Source organism: Gallinula chloropus (genome assembly GCF_964237585.1).
Source record: "Gallinula chloropus genome assembly, chromosome: 13".
Lineage (NCBI taxonomy): Eukaryota > Metazoa > Chordata > Aves > Gruiformes > Rallidae > Gallinula > Gallinula chloropus.
Genome location: NC_140098.1, coordinates 12,459,772 through 12,483,841, shown reverse-complemented (window position 1 = coordinate 12,483,841; position 24,070 = coordinate 12,459,772). Strand labels below are relative to the sequence as shown.

The following is a 24,070-nucleotide window of genomic DNA, read 5'->3' as shown; positions in this document are numbered from 1 at the left end:
TGAGCCAAAGCTCATGGAACTCATAGGCAGACACAGGCTGTCAGGCTGTTTCCACAGGCAGTATCTTACCCTACCCAAAGCAAACGCTTGGACCCACAGCAGCCTGCAGCTAAAAGCACGAGGCGAACAAATCCGCGCTGCCCAGGGGCTTCAGGCATGTGCACAGCAGCCACGGCTCTGCTGCCACACAAGGATTTGGTCATCTACCCTTGAACCACACACCCAAGCTGGAACATGGGGCACTGCCAGCACCCCTAAAAGCCATCCTCTCTCCCTTTCTGAACCACATCCCAGCTTCTGTGGCATCAATTCACCGTGCACAGCTGTGCTGTGTCCACATCCTGACCACTGCTGTCACCCACAGAGCTCTGCTATCACCCAGCTCACCCAAAATGCTCCCGCAAACCCCAATCCAAGTCAAAATCTTTTAATCTCAACCTGCAAACACCTTCTCAACAAGAGTTCTGCGCATCCCTGCCCAGTTCTCACGAGGGAGGTTGAATCTCTGGCAAAACCAACAGCAGTTGAATTTAAAAGATGCCAAACTGGAGACAGGCAAACAGCCAAAAGCAGCGGCAGGAGCATCACCCCCAGCCTCACCTCGGCAGGCTCCAGCCTCATACCCACTTACCCAGCACACACACACATTCCTGGCTGCCAGAACAGACAACGGGCCCTATTTCCTGGCTTACTGCTGTCCTACTCAGCGCTGCACTAACCCTGAGGTGTCACAGACTCTTCACCCAGTTACTCCCCACCCTTCAGGCACTGAAACCCTCATTTACACGTCGCAACACTGAGGTTTAAGCTCCAAACACCCAAAGGCCCGTGAACAAGAAGAGGAGGGCAGCACCAGCAGCCTCCATCCCCTCCACTCCTGCCCCAGGGCCTGGATGCGGCCACAGCTGCATCCCATGGGGGGGCAGACCTTGGCCTGGGAAGTCTGCTCTGATGGGGAGCACAGCGGGGCAGCTGGAGGGGGCAGGCCCCAACACAAAACGCTGCCGCCTCCTCTAGCCCGGCACGAGAGCCCCCCCTTCGCTCCTTAGGCAGCCTCCCACCTGAAATCCCGCCCTCCCTCCCTCCCAAACAGACCGCCTCCTGGCAGGGAAGCCTCCCCGGCAGGAGGGTGAGCACCACGGCCTGACACAGTTCGGGCGGCACCCAGCTCACACCCAACACCCCCCCCCAGCCGGGCACGCTGTGCCAGGCACCCGAACCGCTCCAGCCCCCAGCCCCGGCGCTCCGCCCGCCCCCGCCCCTCCCGAGGCCGCACCTCCGGAACGCAGCCACCGCCCCAAAAACACGGGCTTGGGCACCGCTATCCCCCCCCTCCCGCTCCCGGGGGGCGTGGGGACACTCACACGCCGGAGCGTGGCTGCCAGCCGGGCTGCTGCCGCTGGCAATGAAGCAACGGACACAAACGTTCCCGTGGCAACGGCGGGACGCGAGCGAGGCCCGTGCGGCAGCGCCCGGACAGCCCCGGGCAGAGCTGACCAAGCGCCGCACCTCGGCGGGGAGTTACTACCCGCTCGCTCCTGCCCCGGGACCGGGGAAACCGGCGCCACGGGCGTGGGGCAGATGCCGCTTGGTGATAGCTCAGAGCCCAGTTCAACCAGCTCACTGCCTTGCCGGCGTCTCCTGACCCCCGGCCCGGCTCTCCGCACAGCCTGGCACCCACATGCAAACCACAAGCAACAGGCTCTGACACTCAGCGCTCCCCACGTTCTGCTTCCCACCAGCTCCAGCACCCTCCAAGCGATGTTAGAGTCTCAAGTGCCTCCTGCCTGCCCCACCGTGCACTGCAAGCAGCTCCTCTTGCAGGAGCGCAGACGGGTGGCTGAATCGTGCTGAAATATACACAGTAAATCCTCCTCCTTCAGCAGCTATAAGGCACCTCTCTCCAGAGTAACTGGTTCATTTGCCTTTCTATTACACTTTGCTGGGAGAACCAGGATGCTCCTGAACACTTTTCTTCACCTAAATCATCTTGCCCTGTTCAGGCTTAAGTAGCAGGACCACGTTTCTTGCTTAGAAATCACCTGCTTAGCCGTAATTACCATATAAACAGCATCTCACGGGAGCCAGGAAAGGAGAATTTCCAGGACTAATCTCTTGCCCCTCCAGCCCACCACTAAGTGGCTGAGCGCTTTCTAAATCAAGCCTTGCTCCCCAGGAAGCCTCACCTGGCACCTTTATACTCCAGCCCCTCTTGTCTTTTTATCACTTCGGTACTGCCATCCCACAATTTATTGTAAAAGCTCCACCACGGCAGAGATAATTAACAGGAGCCTCGTGTTACACCTTCCCCTTCCTGCTTTTCATAAACTCAAGCTCTCAGCTGGCAGTGAGTTGGGCAAGGCAGACCAGGCTCCCTTCCAAGGGCCTCCCAGAGCTCCACGTGCTGTGAATTTACAGCCACAGCTCCTGCCGTCAGCGCCCCCAGCCCCGGCGCTCCGCCCGCCCCCGCCCCTCCCGAGGCCGCACCTCCGGAACGCAGCCACCGCCCCAAAAACACGGGCTTGGCACCGGAATCTCCCCCCTCCCGCTCCCGGGGGGCGTGGGGACACTCACACGCCGGAGCGTGGCTGCCAGCCGGGCTGCTGCCGCTGGCAATGAAGCAACGGACACAAACGTTCCCGTGGCAACGGCGGGACGCGAGCGAGGCCCGTGCGGCAGCGCCCGGCCAGCCCCGCCTGCGGGCCCGGCCAGCCCCGGGCAGAGCCGACCAAGCGCCGCACCTCGCCGGGGAGTTACTACCCGCTCGCTCCTGCCCCGGGACCGGGGAAACCGGCGCCACGGGCGTGGGGGAGATGCCGCTTGGTGATAGCTCAGAGCCCAGTTCAACCAGCTCACTGCCTTGCCGGCGTCTCCTGACCCCCGGCCCGGCTCTCCGCACAGCCTGGCACCCACATGCAAACCACAAGCAACAGGCTCTGACACTCAGCGCTCCCCACGTTCTGCTTCCCACCAGCTCCAGCACCCTCCGAGCCATGTTAGAGCCTTAAGTGCCTCCTGCCTGCCCCACCGTGCACTGCAAGCAGCTCCTCTTGCAGGAGCGCGGACAGGTGGCTGAATCGTGCTGCACTATACACAGGAAATCCTCCTCCTTCAGCAGCTATAAGGCACCTCTCTCCAGAGTAACTGGTTCATTTGCCTTTCTATTACACTTTGCTGGGAGAACCAGGATGCTCCTGAACACTTTTCTTCACCTAAATCATCTTGCCCTGTTCAGGCTTAAGTAGCAGGACCACGTTTCTTGCTTAGAAATCACCTGCTTAGCTGTAATTACCATATAAACAGCATCTCATGGGAGCCAGGAAAGGAGAATTTCCAGGACTAATCTCTTGCCCCTCCAGCCCACCACTAAGTGGCTGAGAGCTTTCTAAATCAAGCCTTGCTCCCCAGGAAGCCTCACCTGGCACCTTTATACTCCAGCCCCTCTTGTCTTTTTATCACTTCGGTACTGCCATCCCACAATTTATTGTAAAAGCTCCACCACGGCAGAGATAATTAACAGGAGCCTCGTGTTACACCTTCCCCTTCCTGCTTTTCATAAACTCAAGCTCTCAGCTGGCGGCGAGGTGGGCAAGGCGGACCAGGCTCCCTTCCAAGGGCCTCCCAGAGCTCCACGTGCTGTGAATTTACAGCCACAGCTCCTGCCGTCAGCACTTAGACCACTATTTTCCCTCCCCCAGCACCTCATCTCTGCTATCTTGGGCTTCCCAACTTGCATCAACCCTTCCCCCCCACTATTTACTCTTTTTCCTGCATAGGGACCACGTTTCATTGTGGTTGGCAACACATCAGAGCTTCCACGCAGCGAGAGACCTCGGAGTGGAAGAGCAGGAGACAAAAGGACTATTACCGGGTCCCCAGGTCGGGAGCAAGTGGCCTGAGCGGGGTCAGAGCTGCCTCTGCCGGGCCGAGGAGCACGTTAGCGAAGCGCTGCCATTCTGTAGTGGATCCTGTCAGGATATGAGCCAAAGCTCATGGAACTCATAGGCAGACACAGGCTGTCAGGCTGTTTCCACAGGCAGTATCTTACCCTACCCAAAGCAAACGCTTGGACCCACAGCAGCCTGCAGCTAAAAGCACGAGGCGAACAAATCCGCGCTGCCCAGGGGCTTCAGGCATGTGCACAGCAGCCACGGCTCTGCTGCCACACAAGGATTTGGTCATCTACCCTTGAACCACACACCCAAGCTGGAACATGGGGCACTGCCAGCACCCCTAAAAGCCATCCTCTCTCCCTTTCTGAACCACATCCCAGCTTCTGTGGCATCAATTCACCGTGCACAGCTGTGCTGTGTCCACATCCTGACCACTGCTGTCACCCACAGAGCTCTGCTATCACCCAGCTCACCCAAAATGCTCCCGCAAACCCCAATCCAAGTCAAAATCTTTTAATCTCAACCTGCAAACACCTTCTCAACAAGAGTTCTGCGCATCCCTGCCCAGTTCTCACGAGGGAGGTTGAATCTCTGGCAAAACCAACAGCAGTTGAATTTAAAAGATGCCAAACTGGAGACAGGCAAACAGCCAAAAGCAGCGGCAGGAGCATCACCCCCAGCCTCACCTCGGCAGGCTCCAGCCTCATACCCACTTACCCAGCACACACACACATTCCTGGCTGCCAGAACAGACAACGGGCCCTATTTCCTGGCTTACTGCTGTCCTACTCAGCGCTGCACTAACCCTGAGGTGTCACAGACTCTTCACCCAGTTACTCCCCACCCTTCAGGCACTGAAACCCTCATTTACACGTCGCAACACTGAGGTTTAAGCTCCAAACACCCAAAGGCCCGTGAACAAGAAGAGGAGGGCAGCACCAGCAGCCTCCATCCCCTCCACTCCTGCCCCAGGGCCTGGATGCGGCCACAGCTGCATCCCATGGGGGGGCAGACCTTGGCCTGGGAAGTCTGCTCTGATGGGGAGCACAGCGGGGCAGCTGGAGGGGGCAGGCCCCAACACAAAACGCTGCCGCCTCCTCTAGCCCGGCACGAGAGCCCCCCCTTCGCTCCTTAGGCAGCCTCCCACCTGAAATCCCGCCCTCCCTCCCTCCCAAACAGACCGCCTCCTGGCAGGGAAGCCTCCCCGGCAGGAGGGTGAGCACCACGGCCTGACACAGTTCGGGCGGCACCCAGCTCACACCCAACACCCCCCCCCAGCCGGGCACGCTGTGCCAGGCACCCGAACCGCTCCAGCCCCCAGCCCCGGCGCTCCGCCCGCCCCCGCCCCTCCCGAGGCCGCACCTCCGGAACGCAGCCACCGCCCCAAAAACACGGGCTTGGGCACCGCTATCCCCCCCCTCCCGCTCCCGGGGGGCGTGGGGACACTCACACGCCGGAGCGTGGCTGCCAGCCGGGCTGCTGCCGCTGGCAATGAAGCAACGGACACAAACGTTCCCGTGGCAACGGCGGGACGCGAGCGAGGCCCGTGCGGCAGCGCCCGGACAGCCCCGGGCAGAGCTGACCAAGCGCCGCACCTCGGCGGGGAGTTACTACCCGCTCGCTCCTGCCCCGGGACCGGGGAAACCGGCGCCACGGGCGTGGGGCAGATGCCGCTTGGTGATAGCTCAGAGCCCAGTTCAACCAGCTCACTGCCTTGCCGGCGTCTCCTGACCCCCGGCCCGGCTCTCCGCACAGCCTGGCACCCACATGCAAACCACAAGCAACAGGCTCTGACACTCAGCGCTCCCCACGTTCTGCTTCCCACCAGCTCCAGCACCCTCCAAGCGATGTTAGAGCCTCAAGTGCCTCCTGCCTGCCCCACCGTGCACTGCAAGCAGCTCCTCTTGCAGGAGCGCAGACGGGTGGCTGAATCGTGCTGAAATATACACAGGAAATCCTCCTCCTTCAGCAGCTATAAGGCACCTCTCTCCAGAGTAACTGGTTCATTTGCCTTTCTATTACAATTTGCTGGGAGAGCCGGAGAGGAGATCTGCTAAAAGGGAGAACCAGGATGCTCCCGAACACTTTTCTTCACCTAAATCATCTTGCCCTGTTCAGGCTTAAGTAGCAGGACCACGTTTCTTGCTTAGAAATCACCCGCTTAGCCGTAATTACCATATAAACAGCATCTCACGGGAGCCAGGAAAGGAGAATTTCCAGGACTAATCTCTTGCCCCTCCAGCCCACCACTAAGTGGCTGAGCGCTTTCTAAATCAAGCCTTGCTCCCCAGGAAGCCTCACCTGGCACCTTTATACTCCAGCCCCTCTTGTCTTTTTATCACTTCGGTACTGCCATCCCACAATTTATTGTAAAAGCTCCACCACGGCAGAGATAATTAACAGGAGCCTCGTGTTACACCTTCCCCTTCCTGCTTTTCATAAACTCAAGCTCTCAGCTGGCGGTGAGGTGAGCAAGGCAGACCAGGCTCCCTTCCAAGGGCCTCCCAGAGCTCCACGTGCTGTGAATTTACAGCCACAGCTCCTGCCGTCAGCGCCCCCAGCCCCGGCGCTCCGCCCGCCCCCGCCCCTCCCGAGGCCGCACCTCCGGAACGCAGCCACCGCCCCAAAAACACGGGCTTGGCACCGGAATCTCCCCCCTCCCGCTCCCGGGGGGCGTGGGGATACTCACACGCCGGAGCGTGGCTGCCAGCCGGGCTGCTGCCGCTGGCAATGAAGCAACGGACACAAACGTTCCCGTGGCAACGGCGGGACGCGAGCGAGGCCCGTGCGGCAGCGCCCGGCCAGCCCCGCCTGCGGGCCCGGCCAGCCCCGGGCAGAGCCGACCAAGCGCCGCACCTCGCCGGGGAGTTACTACCCGCTCGCTCCTGCCCCGGGACCGGGGAAACCGGCGCCACGGGCGTGGGGGAGATGCCGCTTGGTGATAGCTCAGAGCCCAGTTCAACCAGCTCACTGCCTTGCCGGCGTCTCCTGACCCCCGGCCCGGCTCTCCGCACAGCCTGGCACCCACATGCAAACCACAAGCAACAGGCTCTGACACTCAGCGCTCCCCACGTTCTGCTTCCCACCAGCTCCAGCACCCTCCGAGCCATGTTAGAGCCTTAAGTGCCTCCTGCCTGCCCCACCGTGCACTGCAAGCAGCTCCTCTTGCAGGAGCGCGGACAGGTGGCTGAATCGTGCTGCACTATACACAGGAAATCCTCCTCCTTCAGCAGCTATAAGGCACCTCTCTCCAGAGTAACTGGTTCATTTGCCTTTCTATTACACTTTGCTGGGAGAACCAGGATGCTCCTGAACACTTTTCTTCACCTAAATCATCTTGCCCTGTTCAGGCTTAAGTAGCAGGACCACGTTTCTTGCTTAGAAATCACCTGCTTAGCTGTAATTACCATATAAACAGCATCTCATGGGAGCCAGGAAAGGAGAATTTCCAGGACTAATCTCTTGCCCCTCCAGCCCACCACTAAGTGGCTGAGAGCTTTCTAAATCAAGCCTTGCTCCCCAGGAAGCCTCACCTGGCACCTTTATACTCCAGCCCCTCTTGTCTTTTTATCACTTCGGTACTGCCATCCCACAATTTATTGTAAAAGCTCCACCACGGCAGAGATAATTAACAGGAGCCTCGTGTTACACCTTCCCCTTCCTGCTTTTCATAAACTCAAGCTCTCAGCTGGCGGCGAGGTGGGCAAGGCAGACCAGGCTCCCTTCCAAGGGCCTCCCAGAGCTCCACGTGCTGTGAATTTACAGCCACAGCTCCTGCCGTCAGCACTTAGACCACTATTTTCCCTCCCCCAGCACCTCATCTCTGCTATCTTGGGCTTCCCAACTTGCATCAACCCTTCCCCCCCACTATTTACTCTTTTTCCTGCATCGGGACCACATTTCATTGTGGTTGGCAACACATCAGAGCTTCCACGCAGCGAGAGACCTCGGAGTGGAAGAGCAGGAGACAAAAGGACTATTACCGGGTCCCCAGGTCGGGAGCAAGTGGCCTGAGCGGGGTCAGAGCTGCCTCTGCCGGGCCGAGGAGCACGTTAGCGAAGCGCTGCCATTCTGTAGTGGATCCTGTCAGGATATGAGCCAAAGCTCATGGAACTCATAGGCAGACACAGGCTGTCAGGCTGTTTCCACAGGCAGTATCTTACCCTACCCAAAGCAAACGCTTGGACCCACAGCAGCCTGCAGCTAAAAGCACGAGGCGAACAAATCCGCGCTGCCCAGGGGCTTCAGGCATGTGCACAGCAGCCACGGCTCTGCTGCCACACAAGGATTTGGTCATCTACCCTTGAACCACACACCCAAGCTGGAACATGGGGCACTGCCAGCACCCCTAAAAGCCATCCTCTCTCCCTTTCTGAACCACATCCCAGCTTCTGTGGCATCAATTCACCGTGCACAGCTGTGCTGTGTCCACATCCTGACCACTGCTGTCACCCACAGAGCTCTGCTATCACCCAGCTCACCCAAAATGCTCCCGCAAACCCCAATCCAAGTCAAAATCTTTTAATCTCAACCTGCAAACACCTTCTCAACAAGAGTTCTGCGCATCCCTGCCCAGTTCTCACGAGGGAGGTTGAATCTCTGGCAAAACCAACAGCAGTTGAATTTAAAAGATGCCAAACTGGAGACAGGCAAACAGCCAAAAGCAGCGGCAGGAGCATCACCCCCAGCCTCACCTCGGCAGGCTCCAGCCTCATACCCACTTACCCAGCACACACACACATTCCTGGCTGCCAGAACAGACAACGGGCCCTATTTCCTGGCTTACTGCTGTCCTACTCAGCGCTGCACTAACCCTGAGGTGTCACAGACTCTTCACCCAGTTACTCCCTACCCTTCAGGCACTGAAACCCTCATTTACACGTCGCAACACTGAGGTTTAAGCTCCAAACACCCAAAGGCCCGTGAACAAGAAGAGGAGGGCAGCACCAGCAGCCTCCATCCCCTCCACTCCTGCCCCAGGGCCTGGATGCGGCCACAGCTGCATCCCATGGGGGGGCAGACCTTGGCCTGGGAAGTCTGCTCTGATGGGGAGCACAGCAGGGCAGCTGGAGGGGGCAGGCCCCAACACAAAACGCTGCCGCCTCCTCTAGCCCGGCACGAGAGCCCCCCCTTCGCTCCTTAGGCAGCCTCCCACCTGAAATCCCGCCCTCCCTCCCTCCCAAACAGACCGCCTCCTGGCAGGGAAGCCTCCCCGGCAGGAGGGTGAGCACCACGGCCTGACACAGTTCGGGCGGCACCCAGCTCACACCCAACACCCCCCCCCAGCCGGGCACGCTGTGCCAGGCACCCGAACCGCTCCAGCCCCCAGCCCCGGCGCTCCGCCCGCCCCCGCCCCTCCCGAGGCCGCACCTCCGGAACGCAGCCACCGCCCCAAAAACACGGGCTTGGGCACCGCTATCCCCCCCCTCCCGCTCCCGGGGGGCGTGGGGACACTCACACGCCGGAGCGTGGCTGCCAGCCGGGCTGCTGCCGCTGGCAATGAAGCAACGGACACAAACGTTCCCGTGGCAACGGCGGGACGCGAGCGAGGCCCGTGCGGCAGCGCCCGGACAGCCCCGGGCAGAGCTGACCAAGCGCCGCACCTCGGCGGGGAGTTACTACCCGCTCGCTCCTGCCCCGGGACCGGGGAAACCGGCGCCACGGGCGTGGGGCAGATGCCGCTTGGTGATAGCTCAGAGCCCAGTTCAACCAGCTCACTGCCTTGCCGGCGTCTCCTGACCCCCGGCCCGGCTCTCCGCACAGCCTGGCACCCACATGCAAACCACAAGCAACAGGCTCTGACACTCAGCGCTCCCCACGTTCTGCTTCCCACCAGCTCCAGCACCCTCCGAGCCATGTTAGAGCCTTAAGTGCCTCCTGCCTGCCCCACCGTGCACTGCAAGCAGCTCCTCTTGCAGGAGCGCGGACAGGTGGCTGAATCGTGCTGCACTATACACAGGAAATCCTCCTCCTTCAGCAGCTATAAGGCACCTCTCTCCAGAGTAACTGGTTCATTTGCCTTTCTATTACACTTTGCTGGGAGAACCAGGATGCTCCTGAACACTTTTCTTCACCTAAATCATCTTGCCCTGTTCAGGCTTAAGTAGCAGGACCACGTTTCTTGCTTAGAAATCACCTGCTTAGCTGTAATTACCATATAAACAGCATCTCATGGGAGCCAGGAAAGGAGAATTTCCAGGACTAATCTCTTGCCCCTCCAGCCCACCACTAAGTGGCTGAGAGCTTTCTAAATCAAGCCTTGCTCCCCAGGAAGCCTCACCTGGCACCTTTATACTCCAGCCCCTCTTGTCTTTTTATCACTTCGGTACTGCCATCCCACAATTTATTGTAAAAGCTCCACCACGGCAGAGATAATTAACAGGAGCCTCGTGTTACACCTTCCCCTTCCTGCTTTTCATAAACTCAAGCTCTCAGCTGGCGGCGAGGTGGGCAAGGCGGACCAGGCTCCCTTCCAAGGGCCTCCCAGAGCTCCACGTGCTGTGAATTTACAGCCACAGCTCCTGCCGTCAGCACTTAGACCACTATTTTCCCTCCCCCAGCACCTCATCTCTGCTATCTTGGGCTTCCCAACTTGCATCAACCCTTCCCCCCCACTATTTACTCTTTTTCCTGCATCGGGACCACATTTCATTGTGGTTGGCAACACATCAGAGCTTCCACGCAGCGAGAGACCTCGGAGTGGAAGAGCAGGAGACAAAAGGACTATTACCGGGTCCCCAGGTCGGGAGCAAGTGGCCTGAGCGGGGTCAGAGCTGCCTCTGCCGGGCCGAGGAGCACGTTAGCGAAGCGCTGCCATTCTGTAGTGGATCCTGTCAGGATATGAGCCAAAGCTCATGGAACTCATAGGCAGACACAGGCTGTCAGGCTGTTTCCACAGGCAGTATCTTACCCTACCCAAAGCAAACGCTTGGACCCACAGCAGCCTGCAGCTAAAAGCACGAGGCGAACAAATCCGCGCTGCCCAGGGGCTTCAGGCATGTGCACAGCAGCCACGGCTCTGCTGCCACACAAGGATTTGGTCATCTACCCTTGAACCACACACCCAAGCTGGAACATGGGGCACTGCCAGCACCCCTAAAAGCCATCCTCTCTCCCTTTCTGAACCACATCCCAGCTTCTGTGGCATCAATTCACCGTGCACAGCTGTGCTGTGTCCACATCCTGACCACTGCTGTCACCCACAGAGCTCTGCTATCACCCAGCTCACCCAAAATGCTCCCGCAAACCCCAATCCAAGTCAAAATCTTTTAATCTCAACCTGCAAACACCTTCTCAACAAGAGTTCTGCGCATCCCTGCCCAGTTCTCACGAGGGAGGTTGAATCTCTGGCAAAACCAACAGCAGTTGAATTTAAAAGATGCCAAACTGGAGACAGGCAAACAGCCAAAAGCAGCGGCAGGAGCATCACCCCCAGCCTCACCTCGGCAGGCTCCAGCCTCATACCCACTTACCCAGCACACACACACATTCCTGGCTGCCAGAACAGACAACGGGCCCTATTTCCTGGCTTACTGCTGTCCTACTCAGCGCTGCACTAACCCTGAGGTGTCACAGACTCTTCACCCAGTTACTCCCTACCCTTCAGGCACTGAAACCCTCATTTACACGTCGCAACACTGAGGTTTAAGCTCCAAACACCCAAAGGCCCGTGAACAAGAAGAGGAGGGCAGCACCAGCAGCCTCCATCCCCTCCACTCCTGCCCCAGGGCCTGGATGCGGCCACAGCTGCATCCCATGGGGGGGCAGACCTTGGCCTGGGAAGTCTGCTCTGATGGGGAGCACAGCGGGGCAGCTGGAGGGGGCAGGCCCCAACACAAAACGCTGCCGCCTCCTCTAGCCCGGCACGAGAGCCCCCCCTTCGCTCCTTAGGCAGCCTCCCACCTGAAATCCCGCCCTCCCTCCCTCCCAAACAGACCGCCTCCTGGCAGGGAAGCCTCCCCGGCAGGAGGGTGAGCACCACGGCCTGACACAGTTCGGGCGGCACCCAGCTCACACCCAACACCCCCCCCCAGCCGGGCACGCTGTGCCAGGCACCCGAACCGCTCCAGCCCCCAGCCCCGGCGCTCCGCCCGCCCCCGCCCCTCCCGAGGCCGCACCTCCGGAACGCAGCCACCGCCCCAAAAACACGGGCTTGGGCACCGCTATCCCCCCCCTCCCGCTCCCGGGGGGCGTGGGGACACTCACACGCCGGAGCGTGGCTGCCAGCCGGGCTGCTGCCGCTGGCAATGAAGCAACGGACACAAACGTTCCCGTGGCAACGGCGGGACGCGAGCGAGGCCCGTGCGGCAGCGCCCGGACAGCCCGGCCTGCGGGCCCGGCCAGCCCCGGGCAGAGCTGACCAAGCGCCGCACCTCGGCGGGGAGTTACTACCCGCTCGCTCCTGCCCCGGGACCGGGGAAACCGGCGCCACGGGCGTGGGGCAGATGCCGCTTGGTGATAGCTCAGAGCCCAGTTCAACCAGCTCACTGCCTTGCCGGCGTCTCCTGACCCCCGGCCCGGCTCTCCGCACAGCCTGGCACCCACATGCAAACCACAAGCAACAGGCTCTGACACTCAGCGCTCCCCACGTTCTGCTTCCCACCAGCTCCAGCACCCTCCAAGCGATGTTAGAGCCTCAAGTGCCTCCTGCCTGCCCCACCGTGCACTGCAAGCAGCTCCTCTTGCAGGAGCGCAGACGGGTGGCTGAATCGTGCTGAAATATACACAGGAAATCCTCCTCCTTCAGCAGCTATAAGGCACCTCTCTCCAGAGTAACTGGTTCATTTGCCTTTCTATTACACTTTGCTGGGAGAACCAGGATGCTCCTGAACACTTTTCTTCACCTAAATCATCTTGCCCTGTTCAGGCTTAAGTAGCAGGACCACGTTTCTTGCTTAGAAATCACCTGCTTAGCTGTAATTACCATATAAACAGCATCTCATGGGAGCCAGGAAAGGAGAATTTCCAGGACTAATCTCTTGCCCCTCCAGCCCACCACTAAGTGGCTGAGAGCTTTCTAAATCAAGCCTTGCTCCCCAGGAAGCCTCACCTGGCACCTTTATACTCCAGCCCCTCTTGTCTTTTTATCACTTCAGTACTGCCATCCCACAATTTATTGTAAAAGCTCCACCACGGCAGAGATAATTAACAGGAGCCTCGTGTTACACCTTCCCCTTCCTGCTTTTCATAAACTCAAGCTCTCAGCTGGCGGCGAGGTGGGCAAGGCGGACCAGGCTCCCTTCCAAGGGCCTGCCAGAGCTTCACAGTGCTGTGAATTTACAGCCACAGCTCCTGCCGTCAGCACTTAGACCACTATTTTCCCTCCCCCAGCACCTCATCTCTGCTATCTTGGGCTTCCCAACTTGCATCAACCCTTCCCCCCCACTATTTACTCTTTTTCCTGCATCGGGACCACATTTCATTGTGGTTGGCAACACATCAGAGCTTCCACGCAGCAAGAGACCTCGGAGTGGAAGAGCAGGAGACAAAAGGACTATTACCGGGTCCCCAGGTCGGGAGCAAGTGGCCTGAGCGGGGTCAGAGCTGCCTCTGCCGGGCTGAGGAGCACGTTAGCGAAGCGCTGCCACTCTGTAGTGGATCCTGTCAGGATATGAGCCAAAGCTCATGGAACTCATAGGCAGACACAGGCTGTCAGGCTGTTTCCACAGGCAGTATCTTACCCTACCCAAAGCAAACGCTTGGACCCACAGCAGCCTGCAGCTAAAAGCACGAGGCGAACAAATCCGCGCTGCCCAGGGGCTTCAGGCATGTGCACAGCAGCCACGGCTCTGCTGCCACACAAGGATTTGGTCATCTACCCTTGAACCACACACCCAAGCTGGAACATGGGGCACTGCCAGCACCCCTGAAAGCCATCCTCTCTCCCTTTCTGAACCACATCCCAGCTTCTGTGGCATCAATTCACCGTGCACAGCTGTGCTGTGTCCACATCCTGACCACTGCTGTCACCCACAGAGCTCTGCTATCACCCAGCTCACCCAAAATGCTCCCGCAAACCCCAATCCAAGTCAAAATCTTTTAATCTCAACCTGCAAACACCTTCTCAACAAGAGTTCTGCGCATCCCTGCTCAGTTCTCACGAGGGAGGTTGAATCTCTGGCAAAACCAACAGCAGTTGAATTTAAAAGATGCCAAACTGGAGACAGGCAAACAGCCAAAAGCAGCGGCAGGAGCATCACCCCCAGCCTCACCTCGGCAGGCTCCAGCCTCATACCCACTTACCCAGCACACACACACATTCCTGGCTGCCAGAACAGACAACGGGCCCTATTTCCTGGCTTACTGCTGTCCTACTCAGCGCTGCACTAACCCTGAGGTGTCACAGACTCTTCACCCAGTTACTCCCTACCCTTCAGGCACTGAAACCCTCATTTACACGTCGCAACACTGAGGTTTAAGCTCCAAACACCCAAAGGCCCGTGAACAAGAAGAGGAGGGCAGCACCAGCAGCCTCCATCCCCTCCACTCCTGCCCCAGGGCCTGGATGCGGCCACAGCTGCATCCCATGGGGGGGCAGACCTTGGCCTGGGAAGTCTGCTCTGATGGGGAGCACAGCGGGGCAGCTGGAGGGGGCGGGGCAGCTGGGGGGGGCAGGCCCCAACACAAAACGCTGCCGCCTCCTCTAGCCCGGCACGAGAGCCCCCCCTTCGCTCCTTAGGCAGCCTCCCACCTGAAATCCCGCCCTCCCTCCCTCCCAAACAGACCGCCTCCTGGCAGGGAAGCCTCCCCGGCAGGAGGGTGAGCACCACGGCCTGACACAGTTCGGGCGGCACCCAGCTCACACCCAACACCCCCCCCAGCCGGGCACGCTGTGCCAGGCACCCGAACCGCTCCAGCCCCCAGCCCCGGCGCTCCGCCCGCTCCCGCCCCTCCCGAGGCCGCACCTCCGGAACGCAGCCACCGCCCCAAAAACACGGGCTTGGGCACCGCTATCCCCCCCCTCCCGCTCCCGGGGGGCGTGGGGACACTCACACGCCGGAGCGTGGCTGCCAGCCGGGCTGCTGCCGCTGGCAATGAAGCAACGGACACAAACGTTCCCGTGGCAACGGCGGGACGGGAGCGAGGCCCGTGCGGCAGCGCCCGGCCAGCCCGGCCTGCGGGCCCGGCCTCACCCTGCCTGAGGGTGGATGTGGGAAGCTTCCCGTTTCCATGAAGAGTGCTGGGATCTCAGGTTGTCAGATGCTCCTCACGAGCTATGGGGGGAGTTTGGGGTTTCCACCAATGTCAGCTTCACCCTCCTTTCCCCATGTAAATCAGAAAGCTGTAAATAGCCTCTAGACGAGCAGGGATCTAAAGTTTGTGTGCTGAATCTCCTCCCAACTTTGAGGAGGAAGTTCAACAGGTTCGATATCCTTATTCCCCTCTCAGTTCAGGGATCACAGCTGGGCTACACATTCAGCCTGAGTTGATCCCTGTGCTGCAATGCTCTTTTACAGCCATGTAGATGATGGAGCAGGTCACCCCCAATTTGTGCTGGAATCCTTCAGACCTGGGGACTGCGGGGTGGGAGAGGCTGGAGAACATATCTGGTGGGTCTGGCAATCTTGAATACATCTTAAGAGCTTTTCTGCTTGCCCAAGGCCAGCTCTTCTTATTTCTGGGGAGCTCTGAGTGGTATTGCTCCTTCCCAAAATGGGGATACTGGTGTCTGAGCACAGCTGAGGCTGCGTGTGCTACTGCAGCGCTGCTGGCAGGCAGCAGTGAGTTGAGGGACAGGCACATAATTAGCAACTGCACCTATTTTAATGGCATCTTCCCTTCCTCTTATGTGAATCTGTACCCTAAGTCATTGAGTCAGTGATGGAGAATTAATTGAGTGGTTGTGGTTGCCATTAGAGAAACAGCAGTCACCCCCTGCCACGCTGCTCAGAGATGGCTTTTGTTCCGTGCTTTGCCCTCCCTGTTTGTGCCAGAACAGTAGGTGGGTACAGACCTGGGAATATGCAGCTTCACCAAACACCCAGAGCAGGACCCTGGCTTGGTGTTGGTGGAGCAGCAGCAGCTTGTTGTCCATCCCACCAAGTGTCTCACCTGCAGCCCTGGTATTTCCCTGGGGTTGTGTGTCCTTCTGGAGTTGGTCTGGGGAGCCGAATCCTGCTGGGTGGGCCCCTGCGCATAGTCAGAGCTGCAGCCACGTTGGCAGTTGTGGTCCTGGTTTTTAATCTTACATAGAGGCTTACTGCAGAGGCTGGGCTAATAGTAACTTGGAGCAGCGTCTGCCCTGACAGCTCTGGGTGGGGAGACAAGTGTTGCCTCCATCAAGTAAACAGCCATGAGAGGCACAGTGACCCTTTGGGGCTAATTACAGCAGCCTGGGTTAGTCTGGGCTGTTCCAGTGTTGCATGTCCATTGGGAACATGGCCCTGTGGTTCTCCTGTGGACCCAGAAGGCTGATCCTGGAAGTTTTTCACTTCCTATTTAGAGATTTTAATTGTTTTAATATATGGCTTGAGACAAACCAGGTTGCTAGAGCAGCAGCACAGCTTGCTGAGGATTGTTTTTTGTGTCTCCTCATCAATGCTGTTACAATACTCTGCCATGTCCTATGGGGAAAAAATCATCAGAGTTATCACCATGTACCTGAAATATGCTCACAGTGTGGAAGGTGAAGTTGTTACTTGAGGCTGGTGGCTGATGGAGACTCTGAGCTACAAAACACGGGACTTGGGTTATGTGGAGGGTCAGCCCTGCCGAGAGCCGTCGCCGGCAGCGCTGTGGCCAGTATGGCAACGTCAGTCTGGCCACAGCAGCAGTGAGAGTGCTCAGCTCTGGCTGTCACATTAGAAAGAGCTAAGGAGTTGGCAGCAGATCATTTTAGGCTCCTGGGAGAAGGGCTGGCTCCTCCAGGAGATGCAGATTCACCGCTGTCCAAGACAAAGTATTGATGCTTTTGATGCTGACTGGGGCAAGGCAGGAATAACTTGTCTGGGGAATGTGGGCATGTTCCCCAGGGCATGCAGCATGGGCCTTCCTACTCAGAGCTGATTTGTAACCTGAGTTTCACCAGCTGTGTTACTGGGTGTGTGGGTTACGTGGGCTACGCTCCCAGGAACTCTGCTGCCTGTTTGAGGAGGTTCTTGGGGACACAGCTCAGTGACAGGTTACAGAGCCACTGCTACACACAGGTACCTGTGGATTCCCTCTTCTATACATGGCCTCTCGTGCTCTCTCCAACCCTGCTCTGAGCTGCCCTTGCCAAGCAAAGAGTGAATGAGACCACTTGTGTTGGAAGCCTTGGCTGGCCCTACAGCTCTGTACATGAGGCAGTTGGAGAGCACCCAGTCATAGTCCCCTCTGCTCCACAGTCAACATCTCCTCTGGCAGCCAGATTCTCCTGGAGTTGAGTGGCCTGTGAGCTAATCCTGGTGGCAGAGCCCTCTGCTCTTTGTTTTGAGGTGTGCTGCTGATGTGCCCGTCTTCACCCTGGCATCCAAATTCAGCAGCACTGCTGAGCACCGTGCATCTCACTAGCAAGCTGCCTTCAGGGAGTGTGAGGGGGTGCCCCAGGCAGCTTGGGTGCAACCAACTGACCACTTTCCTCTATCCTGTGACAAACAGTTTCTCACCAGCTTGGATGTGTCCTCCATAGTCTTCTTTCTGACAGTTTCTTGGCTTCAATGTTCTTTTTTGCTTGACACTGTTAATACTTTCCCCCTCCCCGTGCCATGCAAGTGGCAGGATGTTACTGGTGTCTGTGCAGCTGTGAAAAAGGCTGCTGGGCTTCCTTAACTCAGTGCATGGGCGAAGCTGTGATCTGGGGGGACTTGAGCCAGGGACCTGAGTGGCTGATTCCAGAAGCACAAGCTTGAATTCCACGGTCAGCTGGGTAACCCTCAGTGAAGTGTCTTCTGCGAATCCGTTTCAAACTAGAGATGAGGTGCTTGTCCTTCAGCTGCTAGCTGCTCCCATACTTTGTGCAGTCTGTGAGCATATAGGGTGCTGTGCCTTTCATTGCCCTGGAGAGGCAAATCCCCCAGGGAAAGGAGCAGGCAGAGCCAGGTCTGCAGGAGCAGGGCTGAGCTGCCTTGCGATTTCATTCTTAAAACACACTGGCAGGTTTAAAGCTGAAAAAGAGGAGATGAGTGAAGAAAGGTGAGCAATGAAAGCTTGCCTCAGGATGTTCAGCCCAGTGGGATTGTGGGGGCAGAGAGCTTTTGAGTCAGACCTCCCACTTTGTGCACACCTCAGTGAATTTTCAGGCCGAGTTGCTGGGAGGGAAGTGTCCATGTTTTGTCCTGACCTATCCAAGGTTAGTTTAAAAAAACAGTTGTTGCCCTGTGAGGGTGATGCAGAAGTATGAATGGTTCTTGTCCCTTGTATGGCTGCTGAGGCTGGAATGCTTTGGGAACTCCCTCCTCTGCTGGTGCTGCCTGCCCTGCACCCCAAAGTAGCGTCTCCTCTGACAGCTCCTCGCAGCCACCCTGTTGCTATGCAGACACTGCTTCCTGCACGTAGCCAGCTGTGTTGCTCCCTCATGGGAGGAGAACAAGCATTTAGCACCTGCCAGCCCTGTGGAGGCATGTCTCTGCCTCCTTGGGCACCAACAGGATTAGTTTTGCAGTTGGTTACATGATGTCTGCCAAAATAGCAGGCAAAGCTGAAGGGGTTGGGGGCTACTTACAGGTTTGATGTTGGCTCGTGCTCTGTGTGCAGAAGGGAGACCAGCCCAGGTCTGTATGGCCTCACACAGTAAGTGCTGGCAACAAGCTGAGCAGATGGTTGAGCTGGGTCCGAGTGATCCTCACGGTGATGGTTCTGATAGTTTTACCCCCAGCCAGCCCTGGGAGCAGAGCAGGGGATGTGTCTGTAAAGGAGCCTCCTCCTCACCCTGCTGGGCTGGGCAAAGGGGCTTTGGAGCCTGCTGTCAGGGCTGCATGGGGCAGCTGCTGCACAGGGCTCTGTCCTTCAGAGCCTTCTCCACTCCCCAGCTGCTTGCTGGGGCTGGGCACCACTCTCTCTTCAGCAGGTGCGTTGTCTCCGACCACCAGCATCACAGGGCACCTGGAAGTGAGGGGAGGAAGGGGCACAGTCAGGGCTTGGCCTGGGTGGGCTCCACTGCCCTGGAAACCCCCACGCCATGCCAATGTGACTCTTACCGCAGTGTCTTGGCATTGGGCACGGTCCCAGGCCGGTTGATGTCCAGGTCCCTGCGCTGATGGAGAAGAAAGAGGGCCAGTATGAGCCCTACAGGCAGGTGCTGCCACCAAAGCGCAAGAGCCGGGGCCTCACCAGCTCTGGGAAGCAGCACTGAGCCCCCTGTTCCAGCACCCCATGGCCACCTCTGCTACAACTTGAGCAGAGCTGACACTGTGGGTTGCTGCAACCAGCAGTGTGGCGAGGTTCGCAACCCTCTTCGTGCATGGGATGGCATCTCTTGCCCCTGCCCCAGACCTGTTCTAGCACCCAGCACAGGCAGAGACACAGTAACACGTGCCTGTGGCAGAGGCAAGGTGCCACCACTCCCACATTCCTGTGCCAGGTGATGACAACACCCAACAGGGGTGAGGGTTCTCATGGTGGCCTCGGGGCCACCTACCAGCACTGTGGCCCCTCACCTTGGCACAGATGGGGGGCTGCCTGCTGGCAGGGACTCCTGAGGTGCTCACCTGTTGTACATGTTGAGGAAGAGCTGGAGGTTGAACTGGTTCACCACGCTGCCAATCTGCTGCCGATAGCTCTGCACCAGCTCTGTGTTGTTCACCAGTTCTTCCTGCGTGAGCAGGAGATGGAGATCAGGGCAGGCACTGCTGCATGTCACAGAAACCCTACTCCCCCAGACCAGTCCATAAGGTGCCAGCCCGTGATGTGGAGGAGGAGGATGCTGGGCACAAGTCACATACACGTCGAGGCTAAGCCCCAGATCTGACAGGAGGGATGCCAGCAGGGCTGGACTAGTCTGATCCCTGGGAACAGTGTAGGGCCAATGGCACTGTGGCCTGGCAGGCAGGGCACAGGGAGGGGGCCAGCTGCAGGGCCAGCAGGATGCACAGCCCTTACCTGGCTAAAGAGGTGGGACAGAACAGTGTCTGGCAGCGTGCTGGTGAGGCCAGAGAGCTGTGGAGGGAACATAAGAAGTTAACATGCTGCTGTGGCTGGCTCCTGCCCCAGGGAGTCACTGGGTGTGGGAAGGGGGTTGGGACCCTGCCCACCTTGGCTGCTGCCCAGTCAATCCAGCCTTTGCCATTGGGGTCGATGTTCATGAGGACCAGTCCTTCAACCAGATCGGGGAAGATGAGCTGCAGTGAGCAAGAGGGATGATGCTCAGCAGGAAGGGGAGGTGCACCCCGTGCAGCCCCTGACAAGCACCACTGCCCCACTGCACAGACATCGTACAGGGATGACATGCCCCATCCTTGGAGAGATGGGAGACCTGTGACTTCCCAGCTGCCATGGCACTGCCACCCTGGCCCCCCTCATCCCTCCAGCAGTCTTCACAGTGGCACAGCCTGGCCAGGGTGTCAGGTCCTGTTCTTCCCCATGCTCAAGGCTGACTGCAGATATGGACAACTCGGGGCCAGCCCACCCCAGCCCCAGGCTCACCGCAAACTTGGCCAGCACGTAGGCTCCTGCCCCAACACCAATCCCGATCACATACTTGAACCTGGAAAGCAGAGAGGTGCGTATGGGGGGACAGTGGGCTCCAGCGTGGGTTCCCTGGGGGTCCCCTTCACCCACAGCATGGGGCACAAGAAGACACACAGGGTGCCAGCTTACAAGGACAACTCCCCCAGCCTCAAGCCCCTGCCTGTCTCCCTGCCCCATGCCCTCAAACTGACAAACATGGAGTGGACAATGACTCACCCAAAATGCTGTACCACACTGGGCAACATGGCAGCCAGCTGGTCCATGGAGGGGTACTGGTACCTGGGGCACAGGACAGCAGTTATGGGACCCATGCAGAGCAGGAAGGCTGGGACAAGGAAATGCCACCCACCCACACACCCAGCCCCATTGCCCACCCCCAGCCAGTCAGTGCCTTGGGCTTGGCACAGTTCAAAGAGACCTGAAGGCAGAGCACTACTGCCCAGGCAGTGACAACCCAGCGAGCAGGGAGGTGACATCCTGGAGGGCACAAGAAGCTGGCACCTACCCCTGAGGGAACTGCGAGGCTCCTGCCTGCTGGCCTGGCGCATCCACATGGCAAACCACAAAGTGCTTCGTGATCTCCTGCATGTCCTCGTAGTTGAAGAAGGTGTTGAAGCAAAGCTTGTCTGTCAAAGGTCAGGTGGGGATCAGAGACCAAACACCCTAGCACAGGGGCAATAGAGAGAGGTTGCCTGCCCTCCCACTGCTCTTCAACTGGGAGGTGACATGCCACCAAAATTCCACCTCCTTTCCCTCCGGGCTCCTCATCTCCACAGCAGAGACCACAGCCACTGTCAGCAAGGGCTGCATCCCTCCTGGTGATGGGAGGCATGGGGATGGATGGACACAATGAGGAGGAGGAGTTTGGAGTGAGCCTCATCAGCATGGAGGGGTGGGACTGGGGGATGCAAAGCCAGGAGTTGCAGGACCACCCGGTGGGCAGCATGATTAGCAGCCAGGATATTATTTGCCATATCCTTAATCCCCAAGGGATTTGTTCAAGAAAATACGGGATTTAAGAAATGTCTGCAAATCTCCCTGCTTGGAAACAAAGAAACAGCCCCAGCACTGCTGTGGACAAGCCACCACCATTGCAGCAGGGTACAGCCATTGCCAAGGCCTGGAGAGATGCTGTCCCATGCCATCAGTGCCAGGACAACCTTCCTAAAACATGGGGCTGAGGCAGGTTGTAACATCCATCACAACCAAAATGACACACCCCTGGACAGGAGCGTGCTGCTGGAATGGTGAGGCAGCTCACAGAGCTGCCAGTGGCTTGGCCTCAGCTGCCAGTGCAAGGGGGATACACTTCTTCCAGTTCACAGGACACTGGGCCTCCCAGCTCAGCTGCGAGAGCACAGCCCAGGGCAGAGGTCTGGGGTGCGGGTCCAAGGCTGCAGCCTAACAGAGAGCACAGCATCCACATCGGGAGCCCTTGCTCAGGGCCCCTCCTTTCCTGTTACTCCCCATCTCCTTTAGCCCCCACTACACCCTGCCGTCAGTTGGGTCCGTGCTCTGAATACCAACAGGCTGGTGGTGGCAGGGCCTGACCCAGCATCCCCTGCATCCCATCCTGCCTGGCATGGGCAGGTGGACAGCTGGCACTGGGGTGGCCGAGCACTCCTGGCTGCACTTGGCCCAGACATTGGGTTTGGCTGAGTATCCAAACCCTCCTGGTTCTCTCAGATGCCTGGGGAGACCCAATGCAGCCTGGGGACCTTCCGCCGGAGGAGGCAAAGGAGCTGAGTCAGGGGCTTTTGGTCACCATTCCAGCACCCCATGCAGCCCCAGGACTGCTCCTGCCTGCCCCTGCACCCTATGGCCCAGGAACCGGCACTCACGGTTGAGGCCCACGTCATGGTACGTCAGGATGGCCGGGCGATTCCCCTTGGGTGAGCCCCGGATGACCACGTGCAGCAGTCCGTAGGGGGTCTCAATGTCATGTTCCTGGGGGAAGAGGAGAGATGGGGTGACACCTGCCTGCCCCAAGACATCCTCTCCTGCCCTGCCATCTCACCCCTCACCGCCGCTTCCTTAAGCAGCTGGGTCCCACGGGAACACAAGGGAAGGAGGTGCGGCCATCCTGGGAAAATCCAGCTCTGGGCATCCCAGTGGTGGCAGACAGCAGGAGAAATCAGATACCAACAATCCCAGCCTCCAACAGGGAAGGGGAAGGGAGGGATTGCTATAGGATAACAGGATTTAGGATTGGACAGGTCCCAACATGGGATGGGATCACAGACTAGGATCAAGGAATAGAGGACTGGGATGGGATGGGATATCCAAGAGGGTGTGGGAGAGGAGGATCGCAGGTCAGGACAGGATAGGACAGGAGATCTTTCAGGGTCTAAGATGGAGAGATTTTTGGCAACAGGGTCACAGGATGGCCTGGATTCCCTGTGCCTGGGAGAAACCGGCAGAGATCAGACCCTGGGAAATGCTGCAGCCTGATCTCAAAATGACAGCTAAAGTAACCTTAAAAAACCCTTGCTCTGAAATGGCTGTGCCCCCATACAGAGACCAGACGCTCAAGGACAATGCGTCCCCGAAACCTGGGGCACGTCAGGGATGCGGCAGGACGGCTGGGGGAAGGAAGGGCTCCCCGGCAGCAGGTTTTCCCCCCACCACCACCCCCCAACGCCCACCTTGCCCACACCAAGCCCTCCCGGGTGCAAAGATCCAGCCTGGGCAATCGGGGGAGGTACTGGGGCAAAACTCCCTGGGCAGGGAGGGCAAACAAGCACGGGGACGGTGGTACCTACCCCATCCCAGCACTCGGGCATGGCGAGGAACGAGGTGGACGAGGATGCGCAGGCAGGGTGGGCTGAGCACCGCGTCCCGACGTGGGGCACGGCGGTGTAGCAGGCTGGGGCGAAGCAGAGCTGTGTGCTGGCTCAGCCCCTCGCCTCCATTTATAGCGGAGACCCAGCCCTGCGCTAAGCCCTCCCTCTCCCATCCCCCTCCATGGGATGCGCAGCCCCGACAGGTTTGGCCTCCATTGCAGGCAAGCGCTGTGATGGAGCCAGCACATTGGCTGTCGCAAGAATTATTCATGCTCCAATTGGCCCCAAATACCCTTGTTTATGAAGAAAAAAACCGCCTGGAACCATGCGGTACCTGCTCCATCTTCCCTCCTTCAGCAGACAGACAGGCAGGGCTGCCCGGACAGGGTTGCACCCGCACCCCTTGCAACACAGGCAGCGTCTCGTCGCGGCAGAGCCGGGCAGTGCTCGCCCACACCCATCACGCACACACACAGAGCTCCAGCCCCATGCCAACACACGGGATGATGCCTAAGTCTGCAGTTGCCCTGACCAAGGCCCTGCAGCAACACACATGCGCCAGGACACACACACACCCCCGAACCGACACTGGTACCTAGAGGGGAAGGACATGCACAGGAACATGTACTGACACAGGGACCAGGCAAAACCATGGCCCCCCACCCCCCCCAAGTCTGTGTACACAGACTTCAGAAAAATAAATGCAATGGCCCATACTGCAGCACATGCACCCCACAAAATGCTTGCACACACCCCACACCCTGCGTGTCTGCATCAGTACATGTTCCT

The 24,070-nt window shown here is 58.6% G+C and overlaps 1 protein-coding gene across 1 annotated transcript in view; it reads right to left on the bottom strand.

Moving 5' to 3' along the window:
• The window catches only part of LOC311196741 (protein NDRG4-like), a gene marked incomplete at both ends in the record, with an annotated part of 721,213 nt that extends 697,932 nt beyond the window's left edge, over positions 1 to 23,281 (bottom strand). The window contains 11 exon segments of the mRNA XM_084270363.1: positions 18,863 to 18,914; positions 19,010 to 19,065; positions 19,520 to 19,521; positions 19,524 to 19,623; positions 19,911 to 19,967; positions 20,063 to 20,149; positions 20,454 to 20,514; positions 20,715 to 20,777; positions 21,004 to 21,124; positions 22,340 to 22,445; positions 23,261 to 23,281. Of these exon segments, the coding sequence (XP_084126489.1) occupies positions 18,863 to 18,914; positions 19,010 to 19,065; positions 19,520 to 19,521; positions 19,524 to 19,623; positions 19,911 to 19,967; positions 20,063 to 20,149; positions 20,454 to 20,514; positions 20,715 to 20,777; positions 21,004 to 21,124; positions 22,340 to 22,445; positions 23,261 to 23,281 (726 nt within the window).
• Positions 23,282 to 24,070: the final 789 nt, after the last annotated feature.